General features: G+C 41.1%; 1 protein-coding gene across 2 annotated transcripts; it reads right to left on the bottom strand.

Moving 5' to 3' along the window:
• Nucleotides 1-4,623: 4,623 nt before the first annotated feature.
• On the bottom strand, nt 4,624-13,121 carry LOC119737975 (tigger transposable element-derived protein 4-like). Of its 2 annotated transcripts, XM_038212657.1 has the most exons (6): nt 12,974-13,121; nt 12,576-12,650; nt 11,609-11,683; nt 10,347-10,409; nt 9,687-9,787; nt 4,624-8,231 (listed from the first exon to the last, which is right to left on the bottom strand). In XM_038212657.1, exons 1-6 carry the CDS (start codon nt 13,001-13,003, stop codon nt 6,491-6,493), a joined length of 2,085 nt encoding a protein of 694 aa, XP_038068585.1. In that variant the 5' UTR covers nt 13,004-13,121; the 3' UTR covers nt 4,624-6,490. The 2 variants fall into 2 exon arrangements, with proteins under 2 accessions (XP_038068585.1, XP_038068586.1); XM_038212658.1 differs by lacking the exon at nt 10,347-10,409.
• Between the last annotated feature and the right edge of the window lie 5,833 nt (nt 13,122-18,954).

Below are 18,954 nucleotides of genomic sequence, written 5' to 3'. Positions count from 1 at the left end.
CCAGGATTGACGCACATGGCGTCATGTAGATCAATGATAATTTTTTTAGAAACTCAAAATCTCAGTTGGGGGGGGGGCGACAAGGAAAAAGTTTGTGCGTGGCCGATTCGCGTGATATCGCTGACTGAAACTGTGTGACCCACGGACCACCTGTCTATAATACGTGTTCCGTATGGAACGCCAAAGAGGCATTTAATGTGATCATCGAATCGGTGATGGACTTTTGCAATCGGTGATGCATATTCACGATCGGTGATGGACTTTCGCGATCGGTGATGGACTTTTACTGGTGATGCATATTCACGATCGGTGATGGACTTTCGCAATCGGTGATGGACTTTTACTGGTGATGCATACTCACGATCGGTGATGGACTTTCGCGATTGGTGATGCACTTTTACTGGTGATGCATATTCACGATCGGTGATGGACTTTCGCAATCGGTGATGGACTTTTACTGGTGATGCATATTCACGATCGGTGATGGACTTTCGCAATCGGTGATGGACTTTTACTGGTGATGCATATTCACGATCGGTGATGGACTTTCGCAATCGGTGCTACGCCACTGATGACCATAAAACCTGTCCCGTCCAAAATGCGATTCAAGAATTGTCGTCACAAATGTCTTCAAAGATCACCAGGGATGAAACCTCAGTTTAAAAGTTAACTTTTTTTAACTTTTGAAGGCCCGTCTTTTAAAAAGTGGATTTTATAAATCATTATTGTTTGTCTAACCAGGGTTGTTTATACAGATATTGTATAGCCTACTACCGTTGTTGAAAAAAGTATTCTGTGTCATTTTCCTTGTTGTTGGACGAGACAGGTTTTAGGGTCATTGCGTTTAAATGGTGATAATCTTTGAACGGTTAACTTTTTAATCTAAAAGTAGCTTATGAAATTTGCTTTCCAGTCGTTATTATTGTTTGGTGCTGCATATTTTTTAAAATATAAAATATATTTTGTGGGGTTTGGGTTCCGCTTTGACTCACCCTGTATGTACCAAATACCATGCTTGTATCATCAAAGGCATGGTCCCGTAAATGATCTGCCGTACTAAGAAGCCGCAAAAACCATGAAGAGCCTAAAGCCAAATCAGCAGAATTAAAGAAACGATCGATAAAATAGAGGGTGTCACAACTCCAGCAAAAAAACCCCTGGAACTCTGGTTATAGAGAACAGGGTATTTTAGCTGTGCAAAACAAAATAATGTTTTTTACCATTTTAAATGAAGGCCCTAATGTCGCACACGTTTGTAATTAAAAAAGCGAGCAACGTTTTTAAGTCGTAATGCTATGCAGAGGTCGTTAAACCTGGGCTAGACACAAAGCTAGAAAACACGACGAGATGAGAGTTTGGGCCGAGCCGTGGATGATGGAGATGTTGACGTTAAAGAAAGGCATCGAAAAACAGGTGCCTAAGAGGTTGTCTCAAGAAAAAAAATGTAAAAAACAACAAACAATATTAGTTCCAAAATGTATTATTCAGATCCCCAAGTTACTTTGCGAGCTGTAGCGAGTAAATTGTAAGCTCACTCCAAGTGCGCCACCTGTAATCTATAAAACATAATTTTCATAAAAACTCGTGGAAAAGTCAATCACAGACATTTATTAAATCACAGTATACATGTACATGTACATGCTGATACAGCGTTCTGATCCTAATCTTTTAAAAAGAGGGCAACTTTTCAGTAAATTTGAAATGTGGCGTATGTTGTTTATGCCGTTCCTTGTAACTTAACCAATCTTTCCAGCCTTAGTGATTTTTCAACCGTATTTTTTTCATGGCTATGAAGTTCATGGGCTAAATGATTTTAAGCACATTCCACAGAAACCAGAGACTTTTTTTGGGGGGGGGGGGCTTTATAGCAAGAAACAAAATGTTCAGCAAGTTCTCCGTTTTTAAATATAGGTTTTCCCAGCAGATTTCCTGAAAAAAGTTCATTCACTTTTGAAAATCGGTCATTCCTTCTCGTCTGAATTTGAATGCACGTCTTTAATCCCATTTCAATCCCGGGACATACCGTTATTTCGTTTTACCGTTTTGGATTTCCTCAAAAGCAAAAACAGTAAACGAGCCATTGACTGTTTTGTCGTTTTACAGTTTTGTAAAACGGTCAAACGGTATTAAGTCACAAAAAACAATTAGCTTTTTATTGTTTTTGTAAATTGTAAAAAGTAATAAACGGTTAGTTGCTTTATTTTTAGAGGTTGTTTTACAAAAACATGACAATGTCAAAACGGTCAATAGTCTTGTCGACCATTTTTTAAATTCAGGTTTAAGTTGGCAATTATAGCAATGCGGCACCTTGGAATATTAATGTGTCCTTGGGATCAAGTCACTGCCTGTCAAATTGCCCTCCTTTATGTTGTTCTAGTTCTCACGACAGAATTTGAGAATATATTGGCTATTAAAGGGCCGCGCTGGCCACTCCAATTTCCTTCAACATATCTGCAACTTCTTCGTACGTCTTACCACCCTGTAACTATTCTGAAATTTCCTCCATGAAATTTTCCAGCGCCATTTTTGTTTGCAACTCTTCAAGCCCCACCAACTGAATCGCAGAAGATGGGGGTCAAGGTCACGCCAGGAATCACACCACGCATTAACCCTAAAGGGGCCGGGGGGGGGGGGCGGAATCCCCCTCAACATTTTCCGTGATAGCCTATAAAAAAAAAATTTCGCGACCCGAGCTGTTATGACTTTTTAGCCTCGAGCTTTGCGCATCTTTTGATACCAATTATGCCAAGGTAACAGCTGTTCGTGCACGGCATGGTCCCCTCCACCCCCCTCCCCCTTGCCCACTGCCACAAAATGCACCACGGACTGTTAACTATGACACTGAAATAAAAAAAAACCAGTCTGTATTCAATACTGACCGTTTTGCTGTTTTTAACTTATTTGTGTAAAACTGTAAAACAAACATCATCGATCGTTATGCTGTAATGAAATTTACTAAACTGATAAAACGGAATAACCGTATTTATCTTAATACCGTTTGCCGTTTTACAAAACTGTAAAACGACAAAACGGTCATCGGTTCGTTTAGTGTTTTTGTTTTTGAGGAAATCCAAAACGGTAAAACGAAATAACGGTATGTCCCGGGATTCATTTCAATTCAACGGAAGTTCACTCGTTTTCATTGTCCGTGCATTCGGTTTTGAGAAACAGACGGCCAACTACGTTACCTGTGCATTAATTTACGCAAGCATACCTTTTCTAAATTGATTTCGGGTACAGCTAATTTGATTGACGGTTAATGAAAACAACCTAATTGTACCTGGTGCCGATGGCGCTAAACTAAAAGTGAAATAGAATGGCAAATGTTTGAAATCGTCCTCTAAAAGCGCCAAGTCAAGTTGTAAAGAAGCCTTGTAACGTTGTCCATATGAATGGACATAAACGAAAGGTGCTGCTCAGTCACTTAATTGATTGAACTGAAATGGAATCGAATGCTCTGGTAGCGAAAATGAAACGCGTGTTCAGAGCGCGCGATGCTCAAATTCAGACGAAAACGAATGACCGATTTTCAGAAGTGAACGAACATTTTGGGAAATTGGCCGGGAAAAGCTATTATAAATTTACTCGCAAATGAAGGGTGGGTCATCTGAGAGTGCCTTCTACTTTTGAAGTAGGTAGCTGTGTAACTCATCATCGCTATGTTTTTTCCCCTCTGGATTTTGATAAATAGCAAATGTAGGTCTACATTTTGAGGTGGGACCTTGTCTTTCTAAATTATCAAGAATTGTTAACATTTTGTGAAAATATAGCATGTGACTTTGTATATTTAAAATGTAATCATTACTCCACTGTGTATCACGGTCCACTTCCAACTCATATTGCCTCCTCCCACATCTGAAAAATACAAATACATGTAATTATAACAACATTTAACATAAAAAACCCGTTGTGTACAGTGCAGTCCACTCACATACTTCATATTAAAAATGCAGTCGACTCTCGTTAGTACAAACTCTGTTAATACAAAATTCTGGTTATAACAAACATAAAGCGTTGGTCCCGACTGTGCATTTATGTGCACAATGAATGGGACTGATGTTCCTCTTAATACAAAATTCTGATATAACAAACAATTTGGCAAGGTCCGAACAAGATTGTATTAACGAGACTCGACTGTAGTCGGAAAAAACTCATGGAAACAAAATAAACCACAAGGCAAGCTGCGAGTGTGTTGTGTGGTATTAAGATCGAGAAATCATTGTGGCGCAGTTAAAATATTAAAAATGAAATATCTGTGAGTGGTGTTTTGTTTAATTTTATTTCATTTTAACTGTTGTGGCGTGATCAGGACATCTCATACAGTTCCCCCCCCCCCCAACTGGAATAACATTTGGGTGTTGGTCGTGACTCCATCTTAATAGGTCTAGAAAATGTTTTTTTTATGCAAGACCAAAATAAGGAGGGCAGTTTAAGAGATTCTTACATCATTTTAAGGGTCCATCGTTGATAGCTTTTGAATCGTGAATGAAACAGATTTGGGCTGCGAATACATCTGTTCTAATTGCAATGAAAAACAAACAAATATTGAACCAGAAAAAAAAAATATTTGGTAAAAGTTGATTAATTTAATAAATAATGTATTGAATTCATTAACAACATTAATCGTTTTCTGTCTGTTTTATTTCGCTTTTCTCGGATGTTTGTTGAAAACTCTACCCAGACTGCCTCAGGATAAACTTGTACATGATATGCCTGCATATTGTTCCTTGTAACATTCTGGTACGAAACATTAAGAATTCCATTAAAAAGGCCCACTGACTAGATAAAGCACCACTAGTCTGGCAGGCTTGTGAAGAAAAAATACAATTTAAGAGTGAACCTTACAGACCTCAGAACTTTAAAAAAACAATCCTGACATCAGTTCAAGTCTGATTTGGCCACACAATGGAGCTTAAAGCTCAGCGCGCAAGACCGTGTGCAGGGTTCGACCTAAACGGTAGCCTACTAGCCAAATGCTTATTAAATCAGCGGATGGCTAGTCAAACTATTACCCTGACCCTGCTGAATCCAACAGGATCCAACTATATCATAAACCCGTTGGAACATGTTATATTGAGCAGTAAACCCCTTGTACAAATGTACACGTGCATATTCAGAGTCGGATTCTGTTGGGTTAAATAACGCCAAGTTGGACTCTGTTGGATCATAGAGCTCGGGCCCAAGGAGTTCGAACTCGAAGACTTCAAAAGTAAAACGATGGTCGCCGCGCTCGAAGCAACAATAGAAAGCACCTGCACGGTGGCCAGCTTGCTCAGTCGCTCACTACACTAATCTCTACACATTAAATACCGCGCTCACTAATGCTAGAAGAGTTTGCTTTGCTTTGTAGACAGTACCATGGTAGATACGCATGCGAAGTTGTCATACATCGCCAAAAATGAATGAGTTTGAAGTGTTTGTTCGCAGTTGAATGATACTGTATATCAATGTGGTTAACATCGCTGAAACAATCATTTCATGACAAACAAAATGCTCTATATACTTTTAGTATGAAAACTTGTGAAATTTCCCCAAAAATCACATTTCATAAATCACATATTGCCAATTAAAATGTCCGAAAAGACATAACTTATCTGATAAAATCCAATTTATCTTCAAATTACAGGGACAGATAGCGCTTTCAAGGACCAACAACTTCACATCGATAACTTGAATTAATAACTCACATCTAACAACTGCGCAGTTGTTAAAACCTATTTTGTGTTCAAATATATTTTTCAAAAAAGAGCAGCGACGTGACATGACTTATTATGCAGCATACAGGGAGGTTGTTGGTTACCAACTAAAAAGGCGGCGACGATCATCGTGTTCAAAGGCCGCTTGCATGCACGCAATGAATGGCCCAGGCTTGTGGTCACAGTGCTGTAGCTATGGACATTCCCGAGGGATTGGAATGTTAATGGTCAAAATGTAAATCGCCCAAGAGTTCCGACTCCTTGGGTCCTAGCTCTATGGTTGGATCCAGCAGAACACTAAAACTTTGGCACAGTTGGATTCTGTTGGATTGAGCAGGAAGTAACAATTGGACCCTGTTGGATTTAGCAGGGTAGTCCTGAGGAACCCTTAGGGGGGCTAGGGTTTTACGTAGCCTGGCTTGCGAGTCAAAAATTATTGGGATATGGCAAAGATGAAAGGACAGGAAGAAAAAAACAAGCAAATCTGTATCAATTTGTGTGTCTATTTCATTAACTGTTTAAGGTTAAATTATTTAATCTGTTTATTAAGAACAGTGACAAGATTGCCTCAGGATCACTTTTTCTTTTCATGTAAACACATTGTTTATGAGACACTATCAAAGAAAAACATGTATGTGGACTAGTCAAAATGCCGGCGGGCTAGTTAAGAGTCTGTTTCAGTATCCCGGCTGGCTAGTGAAAAAAAGTTAAGGTCGAACCCTGGCCGTGTGGGCTTGAAAAAGGAAAGTCTCAGGGTCCCAGCTGTATAGTGCTTGCAAGAAAGTTTGTGATCCTTAAGTTTTTTGTGTTGCCGTTTCTTTTCGAACGCGACCAATGACTTGTTCGATGTCACAGATGGCGTCTAACATGCCCTCAGTGTGATAATTCTGCACAGCAAAGTCTTGCAACTTGTCCAGGTATTGCATGGCTTCTGCAATAGAGACAGCCGAGCGGGGGGTTGGGGATTCATTTTCATCTTCAACATTGTTAACTTCTGCTATGCTGGAGGATAACGCATCTAGGATGGCTTCGTCGGCGAGCCCCATGGTGCATCGCACATCTGCGTCAACTGCGGCGTAAGATTTGAGTGTTATTTCCTGCGGAATATCCATCCCGGCTTCTCTCAGTTGATCAAAGAGGTCCTTGTCTTGAGTGGCGGAGTTGATGTCAGCATCAGGCTCAGCTGTTTCAGTGTTCCGGGCAGTGGCTTTCTTTTTACGAAAGTCAGCACGTTTAAAGCAGTGGGCGATGGTGGTTTCTTCGACCATTTTCCAGGCTTTCTTGAGGAGAATCATAGCATCCAACACGGTGGGGTTGTACTCCTCCTTCCTGTCCACTGCTACAAGGAGTGATGTGATGAGTAGGCGGCGGTAGTGTGTTTTCAGGTTTTGAATGACACCATGTTTCATGGGCTGGAGTTTGGCTGTCGTGATAGTGGGACGGAAGACCAGATTGATGCTCTTGAAATCAGTGTTGCGGGGATGTGCAGGACACTTGTCAACGATTATAGCGATCTTTCGCTTTTTCTTTTGGTACAGTTTGTCGACGTTACGAGCCCATGCTTCAAATATGTCAGGCGTCATCCATGCTGTTTTGTTTGCCTCATACTGCATTGGTAGTGAATTTACGTTTGTAAAACATTGTGGCTTCTTTGACTTGCCAATGACAAGCAGGGGCAGTTTCTCGCTTCCGTCCATGTTGGTGCACACCATGGCAGTCAGGCGTTGTTCGCCTCTCTTACCAACATTGTAGGCCTTCCCCTTGAATGTGAGCGAGCGGTCAGGAAGAAGGCTGTAAAAAATGCCGGTCTCATCGGCACTAAAAATATCCCGTGGTTTGTAGGCTGCCAGGACTTGATGCAGGCAGGTTTCCCACCAATTTTCCGTTACTTCTGATAGTTCGGCAGTACCTGCTCTAGCAACCACACGGAAGGTGATGTTGTGTCGCGTTTTAAAATGATCCAACCACCCATCGCTGCATTTGAAGTTAGGATGGCCCAACTTCTTGGCAAGGGATATTGCCTTTTCTTGAAACATCTGCCCTGACACTACAACATTCATGGCATGTGCACCCTTGCACCAAGTCAGGACAGCTTCTTCCACCTGAAAGCACCTGAACTGCTTCATCACCTTTCCTTTTGCCTTAATGACTGTATACAATGTGGATGTGGGAATTCCCCATTCCTTAGCGATGTCGATCTTGTTTTTCGAGCCGCAGTTCTCAACTTCTTTGATAAGTTTGACCTTCTCAGCAATTGGCAAGGTCTTCACCTCTCTGGTTGTTGTCTGACTCATGCGCTTTCTGTCTGGAGCGACAGACTGGCTTTGGAACTGCTCCATTACCATTCTCTCATTCGCCATGATTGCAAACAGTGAGGATGTGGAAATTCCCCATTCCTTAGCGAGGTTGGTCTTGCTTTTCAAGTCGCGGTTTTCAACTTCTGTGATGAGTTGAACCTTCTCAGCAATTGACAACGCCTTGATTTGTGTGGCTGTTTTCTCCACTGTCGCTGATTTGGCACTTGTAGTCTTACCACTGAAAAATATCAAAGTGAAAGGACAGCTTGTTTAAAGTTTCAAGCATAGGTTCAGCACTTGTAGCATCCTCAAATATTGCTGCGCCAACACATGTCCACTGCACTAAGCAAGTTAGCGGGCCTGATAGGACAGTGGTAGCAAAATCAGGCTAACTCAGAAGCCAGGTGCGTGGCACCCTCAAAGGTTTCCAATGCCATCACATGGCCCCGCAAAGAGCCAGAAATTGGCTGCGATTGACCTGTGAGTGTGCAGGCTACCATTGGGCCAGCAGCAGCAATCAGGCAAGCATGAAAGCCAGGATTTGTTGTGATTCAGGCAGGTTATGGTAAATAGTCCAATTACAAAGGTAGTGTGCGCACTGTGTCCCCAAGTAAAAAGACAAAGTACGTTCGACAGAAGCGACTCCTGAAAAAAAAGTATCGGACTTATTGTTTTTGGTAACTTCTTTGTGACTGTTATGGCTGCGGTTTCTTTTAGACTAGCCTGAGGCACCGATGGGGCCTTTTGAGTTGGGGGGGGGGGGGGGGGGGGAAGGGGGCATTATTCATGTACATAATATCATATTCTCTTGATGGGAATGAAGTATGACTTCGAGATAAACAGACTTTCAAGCTACCTGCCTTTTGAGTTATCCGGAGTTTACTGTATTAATTCACACTTTGCTTGACGTCCTTTGACAGATTCAGTACAAAGAATGTGCCGTTGGGTTTCAGCACAGTGATAGACTGGGAGGATTTGGGAGAGTTCCCAGCCAACAAAGCCTGAGGAGCTAGGTGAGGGTTAGTTTCACATTGCTGTAATCATGCCCATCACAAGTCTGGTAAAAGTAAATCGCAACTCCTTTCACAAGTCCAGTCACAAGTAACAGAGGATGAAAGGCAACAGAGGAATCATTTTGTCACAGTTCATTTGAACAGCTTGAGACTTAACGTGAGATTGGAGGACTTGTGATGGACTTGTGATGGACTTGTGAGGAAGATTTGAAGGACTTGTGAGGGACTTGTGATGGACTTGTGATGGACTTGTGATGGACTTGTGATGGACTTGTGAGGGACTTGTGAGGGACATTTGAGGGACTTGTGATGGACTTGTGATGGACTTGTGAGGGACTTGTGAGTAGCTTGTGAGTGGCTTGTGAGGGACTTGTGATGGACTTGTGATGGACTTGTGATGGACTTGTGATAGACTTGTGAGGAAGATTTGAAGGACTTGTGAGGGACTTGTGATGGACTTGTGATGGACTTGTGATGGACTTGTGAGGGACTTGTGAGTGGCTTGTGAGTGGCTTGTGAGTGGCTTGTGAGGGACTTGTGATGGACTTGTGATGGACTTGTGAGGGACTTGTGAGTGGCTTGTGAGTGGCTTGTGAGGGACATTTGAGGGACTTGTGATGGACTTGTAAGGGACTTGTGGTTTCATACAAGAATGGATTTCAAACCAAAACGAGACTCACTGGGGCAAGTCCTCCTCAGCTGCTGGGAAGCAGACTCGCTTGGGTTGTGGCTCATCCATGGTGGGCTCCTGCTGGGATTGCTGGCGCTTCTCTGGTTCTTTCTGAAGGATGGGGCAAAAGTGTGAAATCGAGACAAATTAAATACAGCGTCTTCCCAGTCACCAATGTCATATCATTGTGTAAATCCTACGCATGACACAAGTTTTGCTTTGTTTTAGGAAATTCAACTGTTTTTGATCTTCTCACTTTTAATGTACAAAAGGCATGGCCTCCTCATGCAAAGTTGAAATCTGTTTTAAAAAAACCTAGTCTATCCCAACCACCCAAAAATATGACTCATCAGGCCACTCTTTATGTCTGGTTTGTTTGCATGAAATGACGAAAAATATTTATACATCCCTTCGATGAGACGCAAGCCCATGGCAGGTTACTTCCCTGCAAAGTGCTGGCATCCATTTATGCTCCTGGGTTGGGAAAGGCAAGTGGGGGGGGGGGAATGACCCAATACATAGCCAAAAGCTAGATTTGAACCCCTGACCCCACTAAGTCCACTCCCTAACCACTAGGCCACACTTCCCTTCCAACTCAAGTGAACAGACCAAACATCAGCTTGGAACGGACTGTGAATCGAATGCCGTTTTCCATGCCTCAGTGACTAACCTCATGTCTTGTTGTGTAGCCAAAGTGATCCACTAAGCTGACATCAACATTTGGAGGAGGAATCTATCAGTTAATACCAATTAAAAAGGTTAAAAAAGAAACTCCATCAATATATCAATCAATCACAATTTCTTTTTTACATACCCCTTTGTGCACACATACAAAGTCCCTGAAGTCTGTGGAGGCGGACCGTGTGTTGATCTTGAACTGGCCGTTGTGCACGGCCTATTGTCGTACTATTTACGCTCCAGTGCACACCCAGAGTATTGAAACATGTGAGGTTTCAGCAAGACATATCGTACAAATACTGTTGAAATGACTCTTGCGAACCACTATTTGTGGCGTTTGGCTGTACTGTGTATCAGAAGTTGGCGGGAAAATTTTGCCAACACAACCCACCGCAAATTGGTTAACATTCAAGTTTTGTAGTTGTGACAATATAAGATGCCAATTTGTTTCTCCTTTAATACATTTCGGTCTACGATTTTATACTATTTCATTAAAAAATGTGCAGTAGACATATCAAAGATTCGAACTATTAATAAATCTGAAACTCAGAAAAAGTTCATCTCAATTCAGGTGTTTGTATTTGTATCATTTTGCCAGAAGTCACACTTTCTAGAACACTTTCAGACTTTTCTTGGGAAAAAGGATTTTGAGGCATTATTTTACTGGACAATATGAAAGGTTGTCCATAATAAAGAGACAACGAGTCTTGCAAACAAGTTTGCAGTGAAGCATGGCAGACAGCCCAACAGCTTGTAAAGGGTTTTAAAGGGGCATAGCATGCTGGGGAGAACATCTGAAAGATTTTAAAATCTGAAATGGGTGGCTGATCAGTGGGCTGAAATTTAACAGGTTAGGTTTTGAACATTCTTCTTGGGATTTTGAGTGGTGCAAAATGCATGGAAAGTAAATGATCCTATCCGCTCCGTTCACAAGTACCCCCTCACCGGCAAAGAAAGAACAGTTTGGGTTGACGGACCAACGCCATCTTGCCTGACTGCAATTTTGCTGCGACGCGCGGCCGTACCACTGCGTGTACATACTACAAATCCACTGGTGTACGTGCGTCACACACAAAGTACAAGGAACAGTGCGTGTCAACCAGCTAAATGTCCCATCCATGGGACGTCATTGCTAGGTAAAAGGGTGCCCTCTTTCATTGGCGCATGGAGCCCATATGCCTTTAAATGCACAATTAGCACAAATATGGGTCACGGCAGGGGACCAATAACATTGCACTTGCAGGGATTACTTACCCTGGCCAATCTGATGCAATGTTTCAACAGACACTTCTTTCTCAGTTTGCGCTGGCCACCGTATTTCTTCATATCCTGACGAAAATGAAGGAAAGTACATCTTGAGAAGGTGGTCCTTTCTATCATGATCTCTTTAATGCACAACAATTTTCACAAAATTGGAAAAATATCATATCTGATGCGACACTACATGTTTGGATTTACAAACAAGTTTAATATCACTTTGTACTTCTAAACATTTGAACACTTTTATCCTATAAATGATGACAAATTCCATTATCATGGAAGTCAACTCATGTTTCAACAGCATTATTATGCTTAACACTAAGATTCACCCACGTTGTCTTTTTTAGCGGTCGATTTACATTTTGTGTTCTTATTCTTGTAGAAGCCGTTCATTTTCAGTTCAAGAAAAGATTGGCTCCTGGAATGTATTTGTTTCTGTGAACCAATAGTATTTTTACATTTTTGTCCATTGAGTTATGACCTCAATTTACCCCTGGATGACCTTTGACATTACAACCTCAAAGCAACACATCAGCAGCCCTAAACCTTAATTTTCAGCAAAATTGTCAAAAAAGGTCACATTTTGTGCATTTTTAAACAACCTCAAATGACCTCTTCATGACATTTGACCTCCAATTTCTAAAGAATTGTCATGAATTCATGGATTACTCCATCTAAGTTATATTAAAATCCAGGAAATTCTGTAGGCAAAGAAACATTTAATTAAAGCATATTTGACCCCTGCATGACCTTTGACCTCAGTAATATGATGAAGAATTGTGTCTTACCGCCCAAGGGTCACTGTATCCAAGGTTCATCAAATCCATGAAACACGTAGACACTATATATTTTTTCAAAAAGTGAACCTAGACTTAACCATACGTACAGGGATACAGAATTTAAGACGGGTAAGTGTTCCCCAAAACTTCGTTTAGGCGACACAAAAACTAGCTGCACTTACCAGACAGAAATGACATTTTCCACAGTCGCTCACAAGCTGGCATGGTCCACACTGACCGCATTGCTTTGATTTTGTCTGATGAAAGAAAATGAGATGATATTATTATTAATACTTATAATAGGATCAAAAGAGTTAAGTCGAACAAATACTAATGACAAGAATATTCATATATTTATTAATTATTTTACATTTTATTTTACCAGGACATCCCAAGTCAGTTGCAGATTGGCCACATTTATGGGGCTAACTTATAAATTATGGAGCTAGTATTATAAAAGTTAAATCAGACTCCAGTCTCTCTCAGTTAGACTTACACAATCGTGTAAGTGGCGTCAGGTTGCAACATTTTTTCCGAATAAAACGAATCGAGATTTTATCGGTGAAACAGGTATACATACCGAAGAGCTGGTTCTTTCACTCTCAGACATGATTACGAGTTAACAAAACTCACTGATTGAAAACGAGTTTGACACACAGGCAAAATGTTCCGTAGGACCATAGAGGAATCCTCCCATAGAGCAAGGAACCTTGCTCTTAAATAGGACCGTCTTTTCACCAGGCTGATCTTGGCACGAAAATTGGGCCGGATTTTCGGCTGGCCGGATTTTCGGCTAGGCGCTATTTTTACGGTGGCGCACCGCCGTGAGGATTGCCACTACGGTGGCCCTAAACAGTCATTGCAAGTGCACCTTAGGAGAAAACGAATTATAAAGGAAGTTCAACTTCTTATCAAGGTTGATTACCTGAAACTGTTGTTTATTCGACTCTCAAGTAAATCGTAATGAAGACTGTGGCAATTGATTTTCAGAATTGGGAATGTTATGTTATAAGTTTTAACGTTACTGAATTAAGGTTCTGCCTAATAGCCGATGAGAGGGCGCTATATCCGCCAGACTACTCCTTGAGTAGCGGTGCGTGGCGGGCAGGACCGGGTCCCAGGCATGAGAACAGTGGCATAGCCATGGGGGGGGGGGGGGGGGGGGCCTGGAACGTTTCAGGGGGGGGGGGGTGGCCTGGAACATTTCAGGGGGGGGGGGGCTGGAACATTTCATGGGGGCGTCATGTAGATCAATGTAATGAAATGTAGATCAATGAAAATCTCAGGGGGGGGGGGTCGACAAGGTTTCACGGAGGGGCTGTCGCCCCCACGCCCCCCGTTGTTTTTTTGCCAAAATATCCTTTGGGGCCGCCTGATTTCACATCTTTCTTTCCTTTTTTAGCAAAATGTTCCTTTTTTTAATAAAAATTAATACTCATACGGCCCGGCCGCGATTTTCTTTTCCCAGACTACATGGTTGTTAAGCGCCCTCTACGATGCCAGAAATGTCCCGTTCCGATTGCACACACGGGTTCAGGGACATCCCAAGTATATTCTATTCGCGCCCCGAATAAATCGGTATTGAAACAGAGTCAGCCCAATTAAATAAATCCCACGATTGATAAATACGAAACAAAACAGCCATTTTCCAAAGAAAATACGGATATCCCATTTTGAAATGATTTTGTACCATCCTAAATGTCCGAAATGTCCCGTTCAAATTGCACACACGGGTTAAGGAACATCCCAAGTGTATTCTATTCGCGCCCCGAACAAATCGGTATTGAAACAGTGTGAGCCCATTTAAATTAATCCCACGATAGATAATTACGATACAAAACAGCCGCTTTCCAAAGAAAATACGGATATCCCATTTTGAAATGATTTTGTACCATCCTAAATGTCCGAAATGTCCCGTTCAAATTGCACACACGGGTTAAGGGACAACCCAAGTGTATTCTATTCGCGCTCCGAATAAATCGGTATTGAAATAGTGTCAGCCCAATTAAATTAATCCCACGATTGATGATTACCATACAAAACAACGGTTTTCCCAACAAAATACGGACATCCCATTTGAAATGATTTTGTACCATCCTAAATGTCCGAAATGTCCCGTTCCAATTGCATACACGGGTTAAAGGACATCCCAAGTGTATTCTATTCGCGCCCGGAATAAATCGGTATTGAAATAGTGTCAGCCCAATTAAATTAATCCCACGATTGCTACTTACGATACAAAACATCCGTTTTCCAAAGAAAATACGGATATCACATTTTGAAATGATTTTGTACCATTCTTAATGTCCGAAATGTCCCGTTCCAATTGCACACACGGGTTAAGGGACATCCCAAGTGTATTCTATTCACGCCCCGAACAAATCGGTAATGAAATAGTGTCAGCCCAATTAAATAAATCCCACGATTGATAAATACGAAACAAAACAGCCATTTTCCAAAGAAAATACGGATATCCCATTTTGAAATGATTTTGTACCATCCTAAATGTCCGAAATGTCCCGTTCCAATTGCATACACGGGTTAAGGGACATCCCAAGTGTATTCTATTCGCGCCCCGAATAAATCGGTATTGAAATAGTGTCAGCCCAATTAAATTAATCCCACGATTGATAATTACGATACAAAACAGCCGTTTTCCAAAGAAAACACGGATATCCCATTTTGAAATGATTTTGTACCATCCTAAATGTCCGAAATGTCCCGTTCCAATTGCACACACGGGTTGAGGGACATCCCAAGTGTATTCTATTCGCGCCCCGAATAAATCGGTATTGAAATAGTGTCAGCCCCATTAAATTAATCCGACGATTGATAAATACGAAACAAAACAGCCATTTTCCAAAGAAAATACGGATATCCCATTTTGAAATGATTTTGTACTATCCTAAATGTCCGAAATGACCCGTTCCAATTGCACACACGGGTTAAGGGACATCCCAAGTGTATTCTATTCGCGCCCCGAATAAATCGGTATTGAAATAGTGTCAGCCCAATTAAATTAATCCGACGATTGATGATTACCATGCAAAACAACGGTTTTCCCGACAAAATACGGACATCCCATTTGAAATGATTTTGTACCATCCTAAATGTCCGAAATGTCCCGTTCCAATTGCATACACGGGTTAAAGGACATCCAAAGTTTATTCTATTTGCGCCCCGAATAAATCAGTATTGAAACAGAGTCAGCCCATTTAAATTAATCCGACGATTGATAATTACGAAACAAAACAGCCGTTTTCCAAAGAAAATACGGATATCCCATTTTGAAATGATTTTGTACCATTCTAAATGTCCGAAATGTCCCGTTCCAATCGCACACACGGGTTAAGGGACAACCCAAGTGTATTCTATTCGCGCCCCGAATAAATCGGTATTGAAATAGTGTCAGCCCAATTAAATTAATCCGACGATTGATGATTACCATGCAAAACAACGGTTTTCCCAACAAAATACGGACATCCCATTTTGAAATGTTTTTGTACCATCCTCAATGCTCGAAACGTCCCGTTCCAATTGCATACACGGATTAAGGGACATCCAAAGTGTATTCTATTTGCGCCCCGAATAAATCGGTATTGAAATAGTGTCAGCCCAATTAAATTAATCCCACGATTGATAATTACGATACAAAACAGCCGTTTTCCAAAGAAAATACGGATATCCCATTTTGAAATGATTTTGTACTATCCTAAATGTCCGAAATGACCCGTTCCAATTGCTCACACGGGTTAAGGGACATCCCAAGTGTATTCTATTCGCGCCCCGAATAAATCGGTATTGAAATAGTGTCAGCCGAATTAAATTAATCCCACGATTGATGATTACCATGCAAAACAACGGTTTTCCCGACAAAATACGGACATCCCATTTGAAATGATTTTGTACCATCCTAAATGTCCGAAATGTCCCGTTCCAATTGCATACACGGGTTAAGGGACATCCCAAGTGTATTCTATTCGCGCCCGGAATAAATCGGTATTGAAATAGTGTCAGCCCAATTAAATTAATCCCGCGATTGATACTTACGATACAAAACATCCGTTTTCCAAAGAAAATACGGATATCACATTTTGAAATGATTTTGTACCATCCTAAATGTCCGAAATGTCCCGTTCCAATTGCACACACGGGTTAAGGGACATCCCAAGTGTATTCTATTCGCGCCCCGAATAAATCGGTATTGAAATAGTGTCAGCCCAATAAAATTAATCCCACGATTGATGATTACCATGCAAAACAACGGTTTTCCCAACAAAATACGGACATCCCATTTGAAATGATTTTGTACCATCCTAAATGTCCGAAATGTCCCGTTCCAATTGCATACACGGGTTAAGGGACATCCCAAGTGTATTCTATTCGCGCCCGGAATAAATCGGTATTGAAATAGTGTCAGCCCAATAAAATTAATCCCACGATTGATGATTACCATGCAAAACAACGGTTTTCCCAACAAAATACGGACATCCCATTTGAAATGATTTTGTACCATCCTAAATGTCCGAAATGTCCCGTTCCAATTGCATACACGGGTTAAGGGACATCCCAAGTGTATTCTATTCGCGCCCGGAATAAATCGGTATTGAAATAGTGTCAGCCCAATTAAATTAATCCCACGATTGATAATTACGATACAAAACAGCCGTTTTCGAAAGAAAACACGGATTTCCCATTTTGAAATGATTTTGTACCTTCCTAAATGCTCGAAATGTCCCGTTCCACACGGGTTAAAGGACATCCAAAGTGTATTCTATTTGCGCCCCGAATAAATCGGTATTGAAATAGTGTCAGCCCCATTAAATTAATCCGACGATTGATAATTACGATACAAAAGACCGGTTTTTTAAACAAAATACGGATATCCCATTTTGAAATGATTTTGTACCATCCTAAATGTCCGAAATGTCCCGTTCCAATTGCATACACGGGTTAAAGGACATCCAAAGTTTATTCTATTTGCGCCCCGAATAAATCAGTATTGAAACAGAGTCAGCCCATTTAAATTAATCCGACGATTGATAATTACGAAACAAAACAGCTGTTTTCCAAAGAAAATACGGATATCCCATTTTGAAATGATTTTGTACCATTCTAAATGTCCGAAATGTCCCGTTCCAATTGCACACACGGGTTAAGGGACAACCCAAGTGTATTCTATTCGCGTCCCGAATAAATCGGTATTGAAATAGTGTCAGCCCAATTAAATTAATCCCACGATTGATGATTACCATGCAAAACAACGGTTTTCCCAACAAAATACGGACATCCCATTTTGAAATGATTTTGTACCATCCTCAATGCTCGAAACGTCCCGTTCCAATTGCATACACGGATTAAGGAACATCCAAAGTGTATATCGCGCCCCGAATAAATCGGTATTGAAATAGTGTCAGCCCAATTAAATTAATCCCACGATTGATAATTACGATACAAAACAGCCGTTTTCCAAAGAAAATACGGATATCCCATTTTGAAATGATTTTCTACTATCCTAAATGTCCGAAATGACCCGTTCCAATTGCATACACGGGTTAAGGGACATCCCAAGTGTATTCTATTCGCGCCCCGAATAAATCGGTATTGAAATAGTGTCAGCCCAATTAAATTAATCCCACGATTGATAATTACGATACAAAACAGCCGTTTTCCAAAGAAAACACGGATATCCCATTTTGAAATGATTTTGTACCATCATAAATGTCCGAAATGTCCCGTTCCAATTGCACACAAGGGGTGGAGGGACATCCCAAGTGTATTCTATTCGCGCCCCGAATAAATCGGTATTGAAATAGTGTCAGCCCCATTAAATTAATCCGACGATTGATAAATACGAAACAAAACAGCCATTTTCCAAAGAAAATACGGATATCCCATTTTGAAATGATTTTGTACTATTCTAAATGTCCGAAATGACCCGTTCCAATTGCACACACGGGTTAAGGGACATCCCAAGTGTATTCTATTCGCGCCCCGAATAAATCGGTATTGAAATAGTGTCAGCCCAATTAAATTAATCCCACGATTGATGATTACCATGCAAAACAACGGTTTTCCCGACAAAATACGGACATCCCATTTGAAATGATTTTGTACCATCCTAAATGTCCGAAATGTCCCGTTCCAATTGCATACACGGGTTAAGGGACATCCCAAGTGTATTCTATTCGCGCCCGGAATAAATCGGTATTGAAATAGTGTCAGCCCAATTAAATTAATCCCGCGATTGATACTTACGATACAAAACATCCGTTTTCCAAAGAAAATACGGATATCACATTTTGAAATGATTTTGTACCATCCTAAATGTCCGAAATGTCCCGTTCCAATTGCACACACGGGTTAAGGGACATCCCAAGTGTATTCTATTCGCGCCCCGAATAAATCGGTATTGAAATAGTGTCAGCCCAATTAAATTAATCCCACGATTGATGATTACCATGCAAAACAACGGTTTTCCCAACAAAATACGGACATCCCATTTGAAATGTTTTTGTACCATCCTAAATGTCCGAAATGACCCGTTCCAATTGCACACAC

This window comes from Patiria miniata, unplaced genomic scaffold (assembly GCF_015706575.1).
Source record: "Patiria miniata isolate m_02_andy unplaced genomic scaffold, ASM1570657v1 HiC_scaffold_3, whole genome shotgun sequence".
Lineage (NCBI taxonomy): Eukaryota > Metazoa > Echinodermata > Asteroidea > Valvatida > Asterinidae > Patiria > Patiria miniata.
Note: the sequence above shows the minus strand (reverse complement) of the source record. Positions and strands in the feature narration are given on the sequence as shown.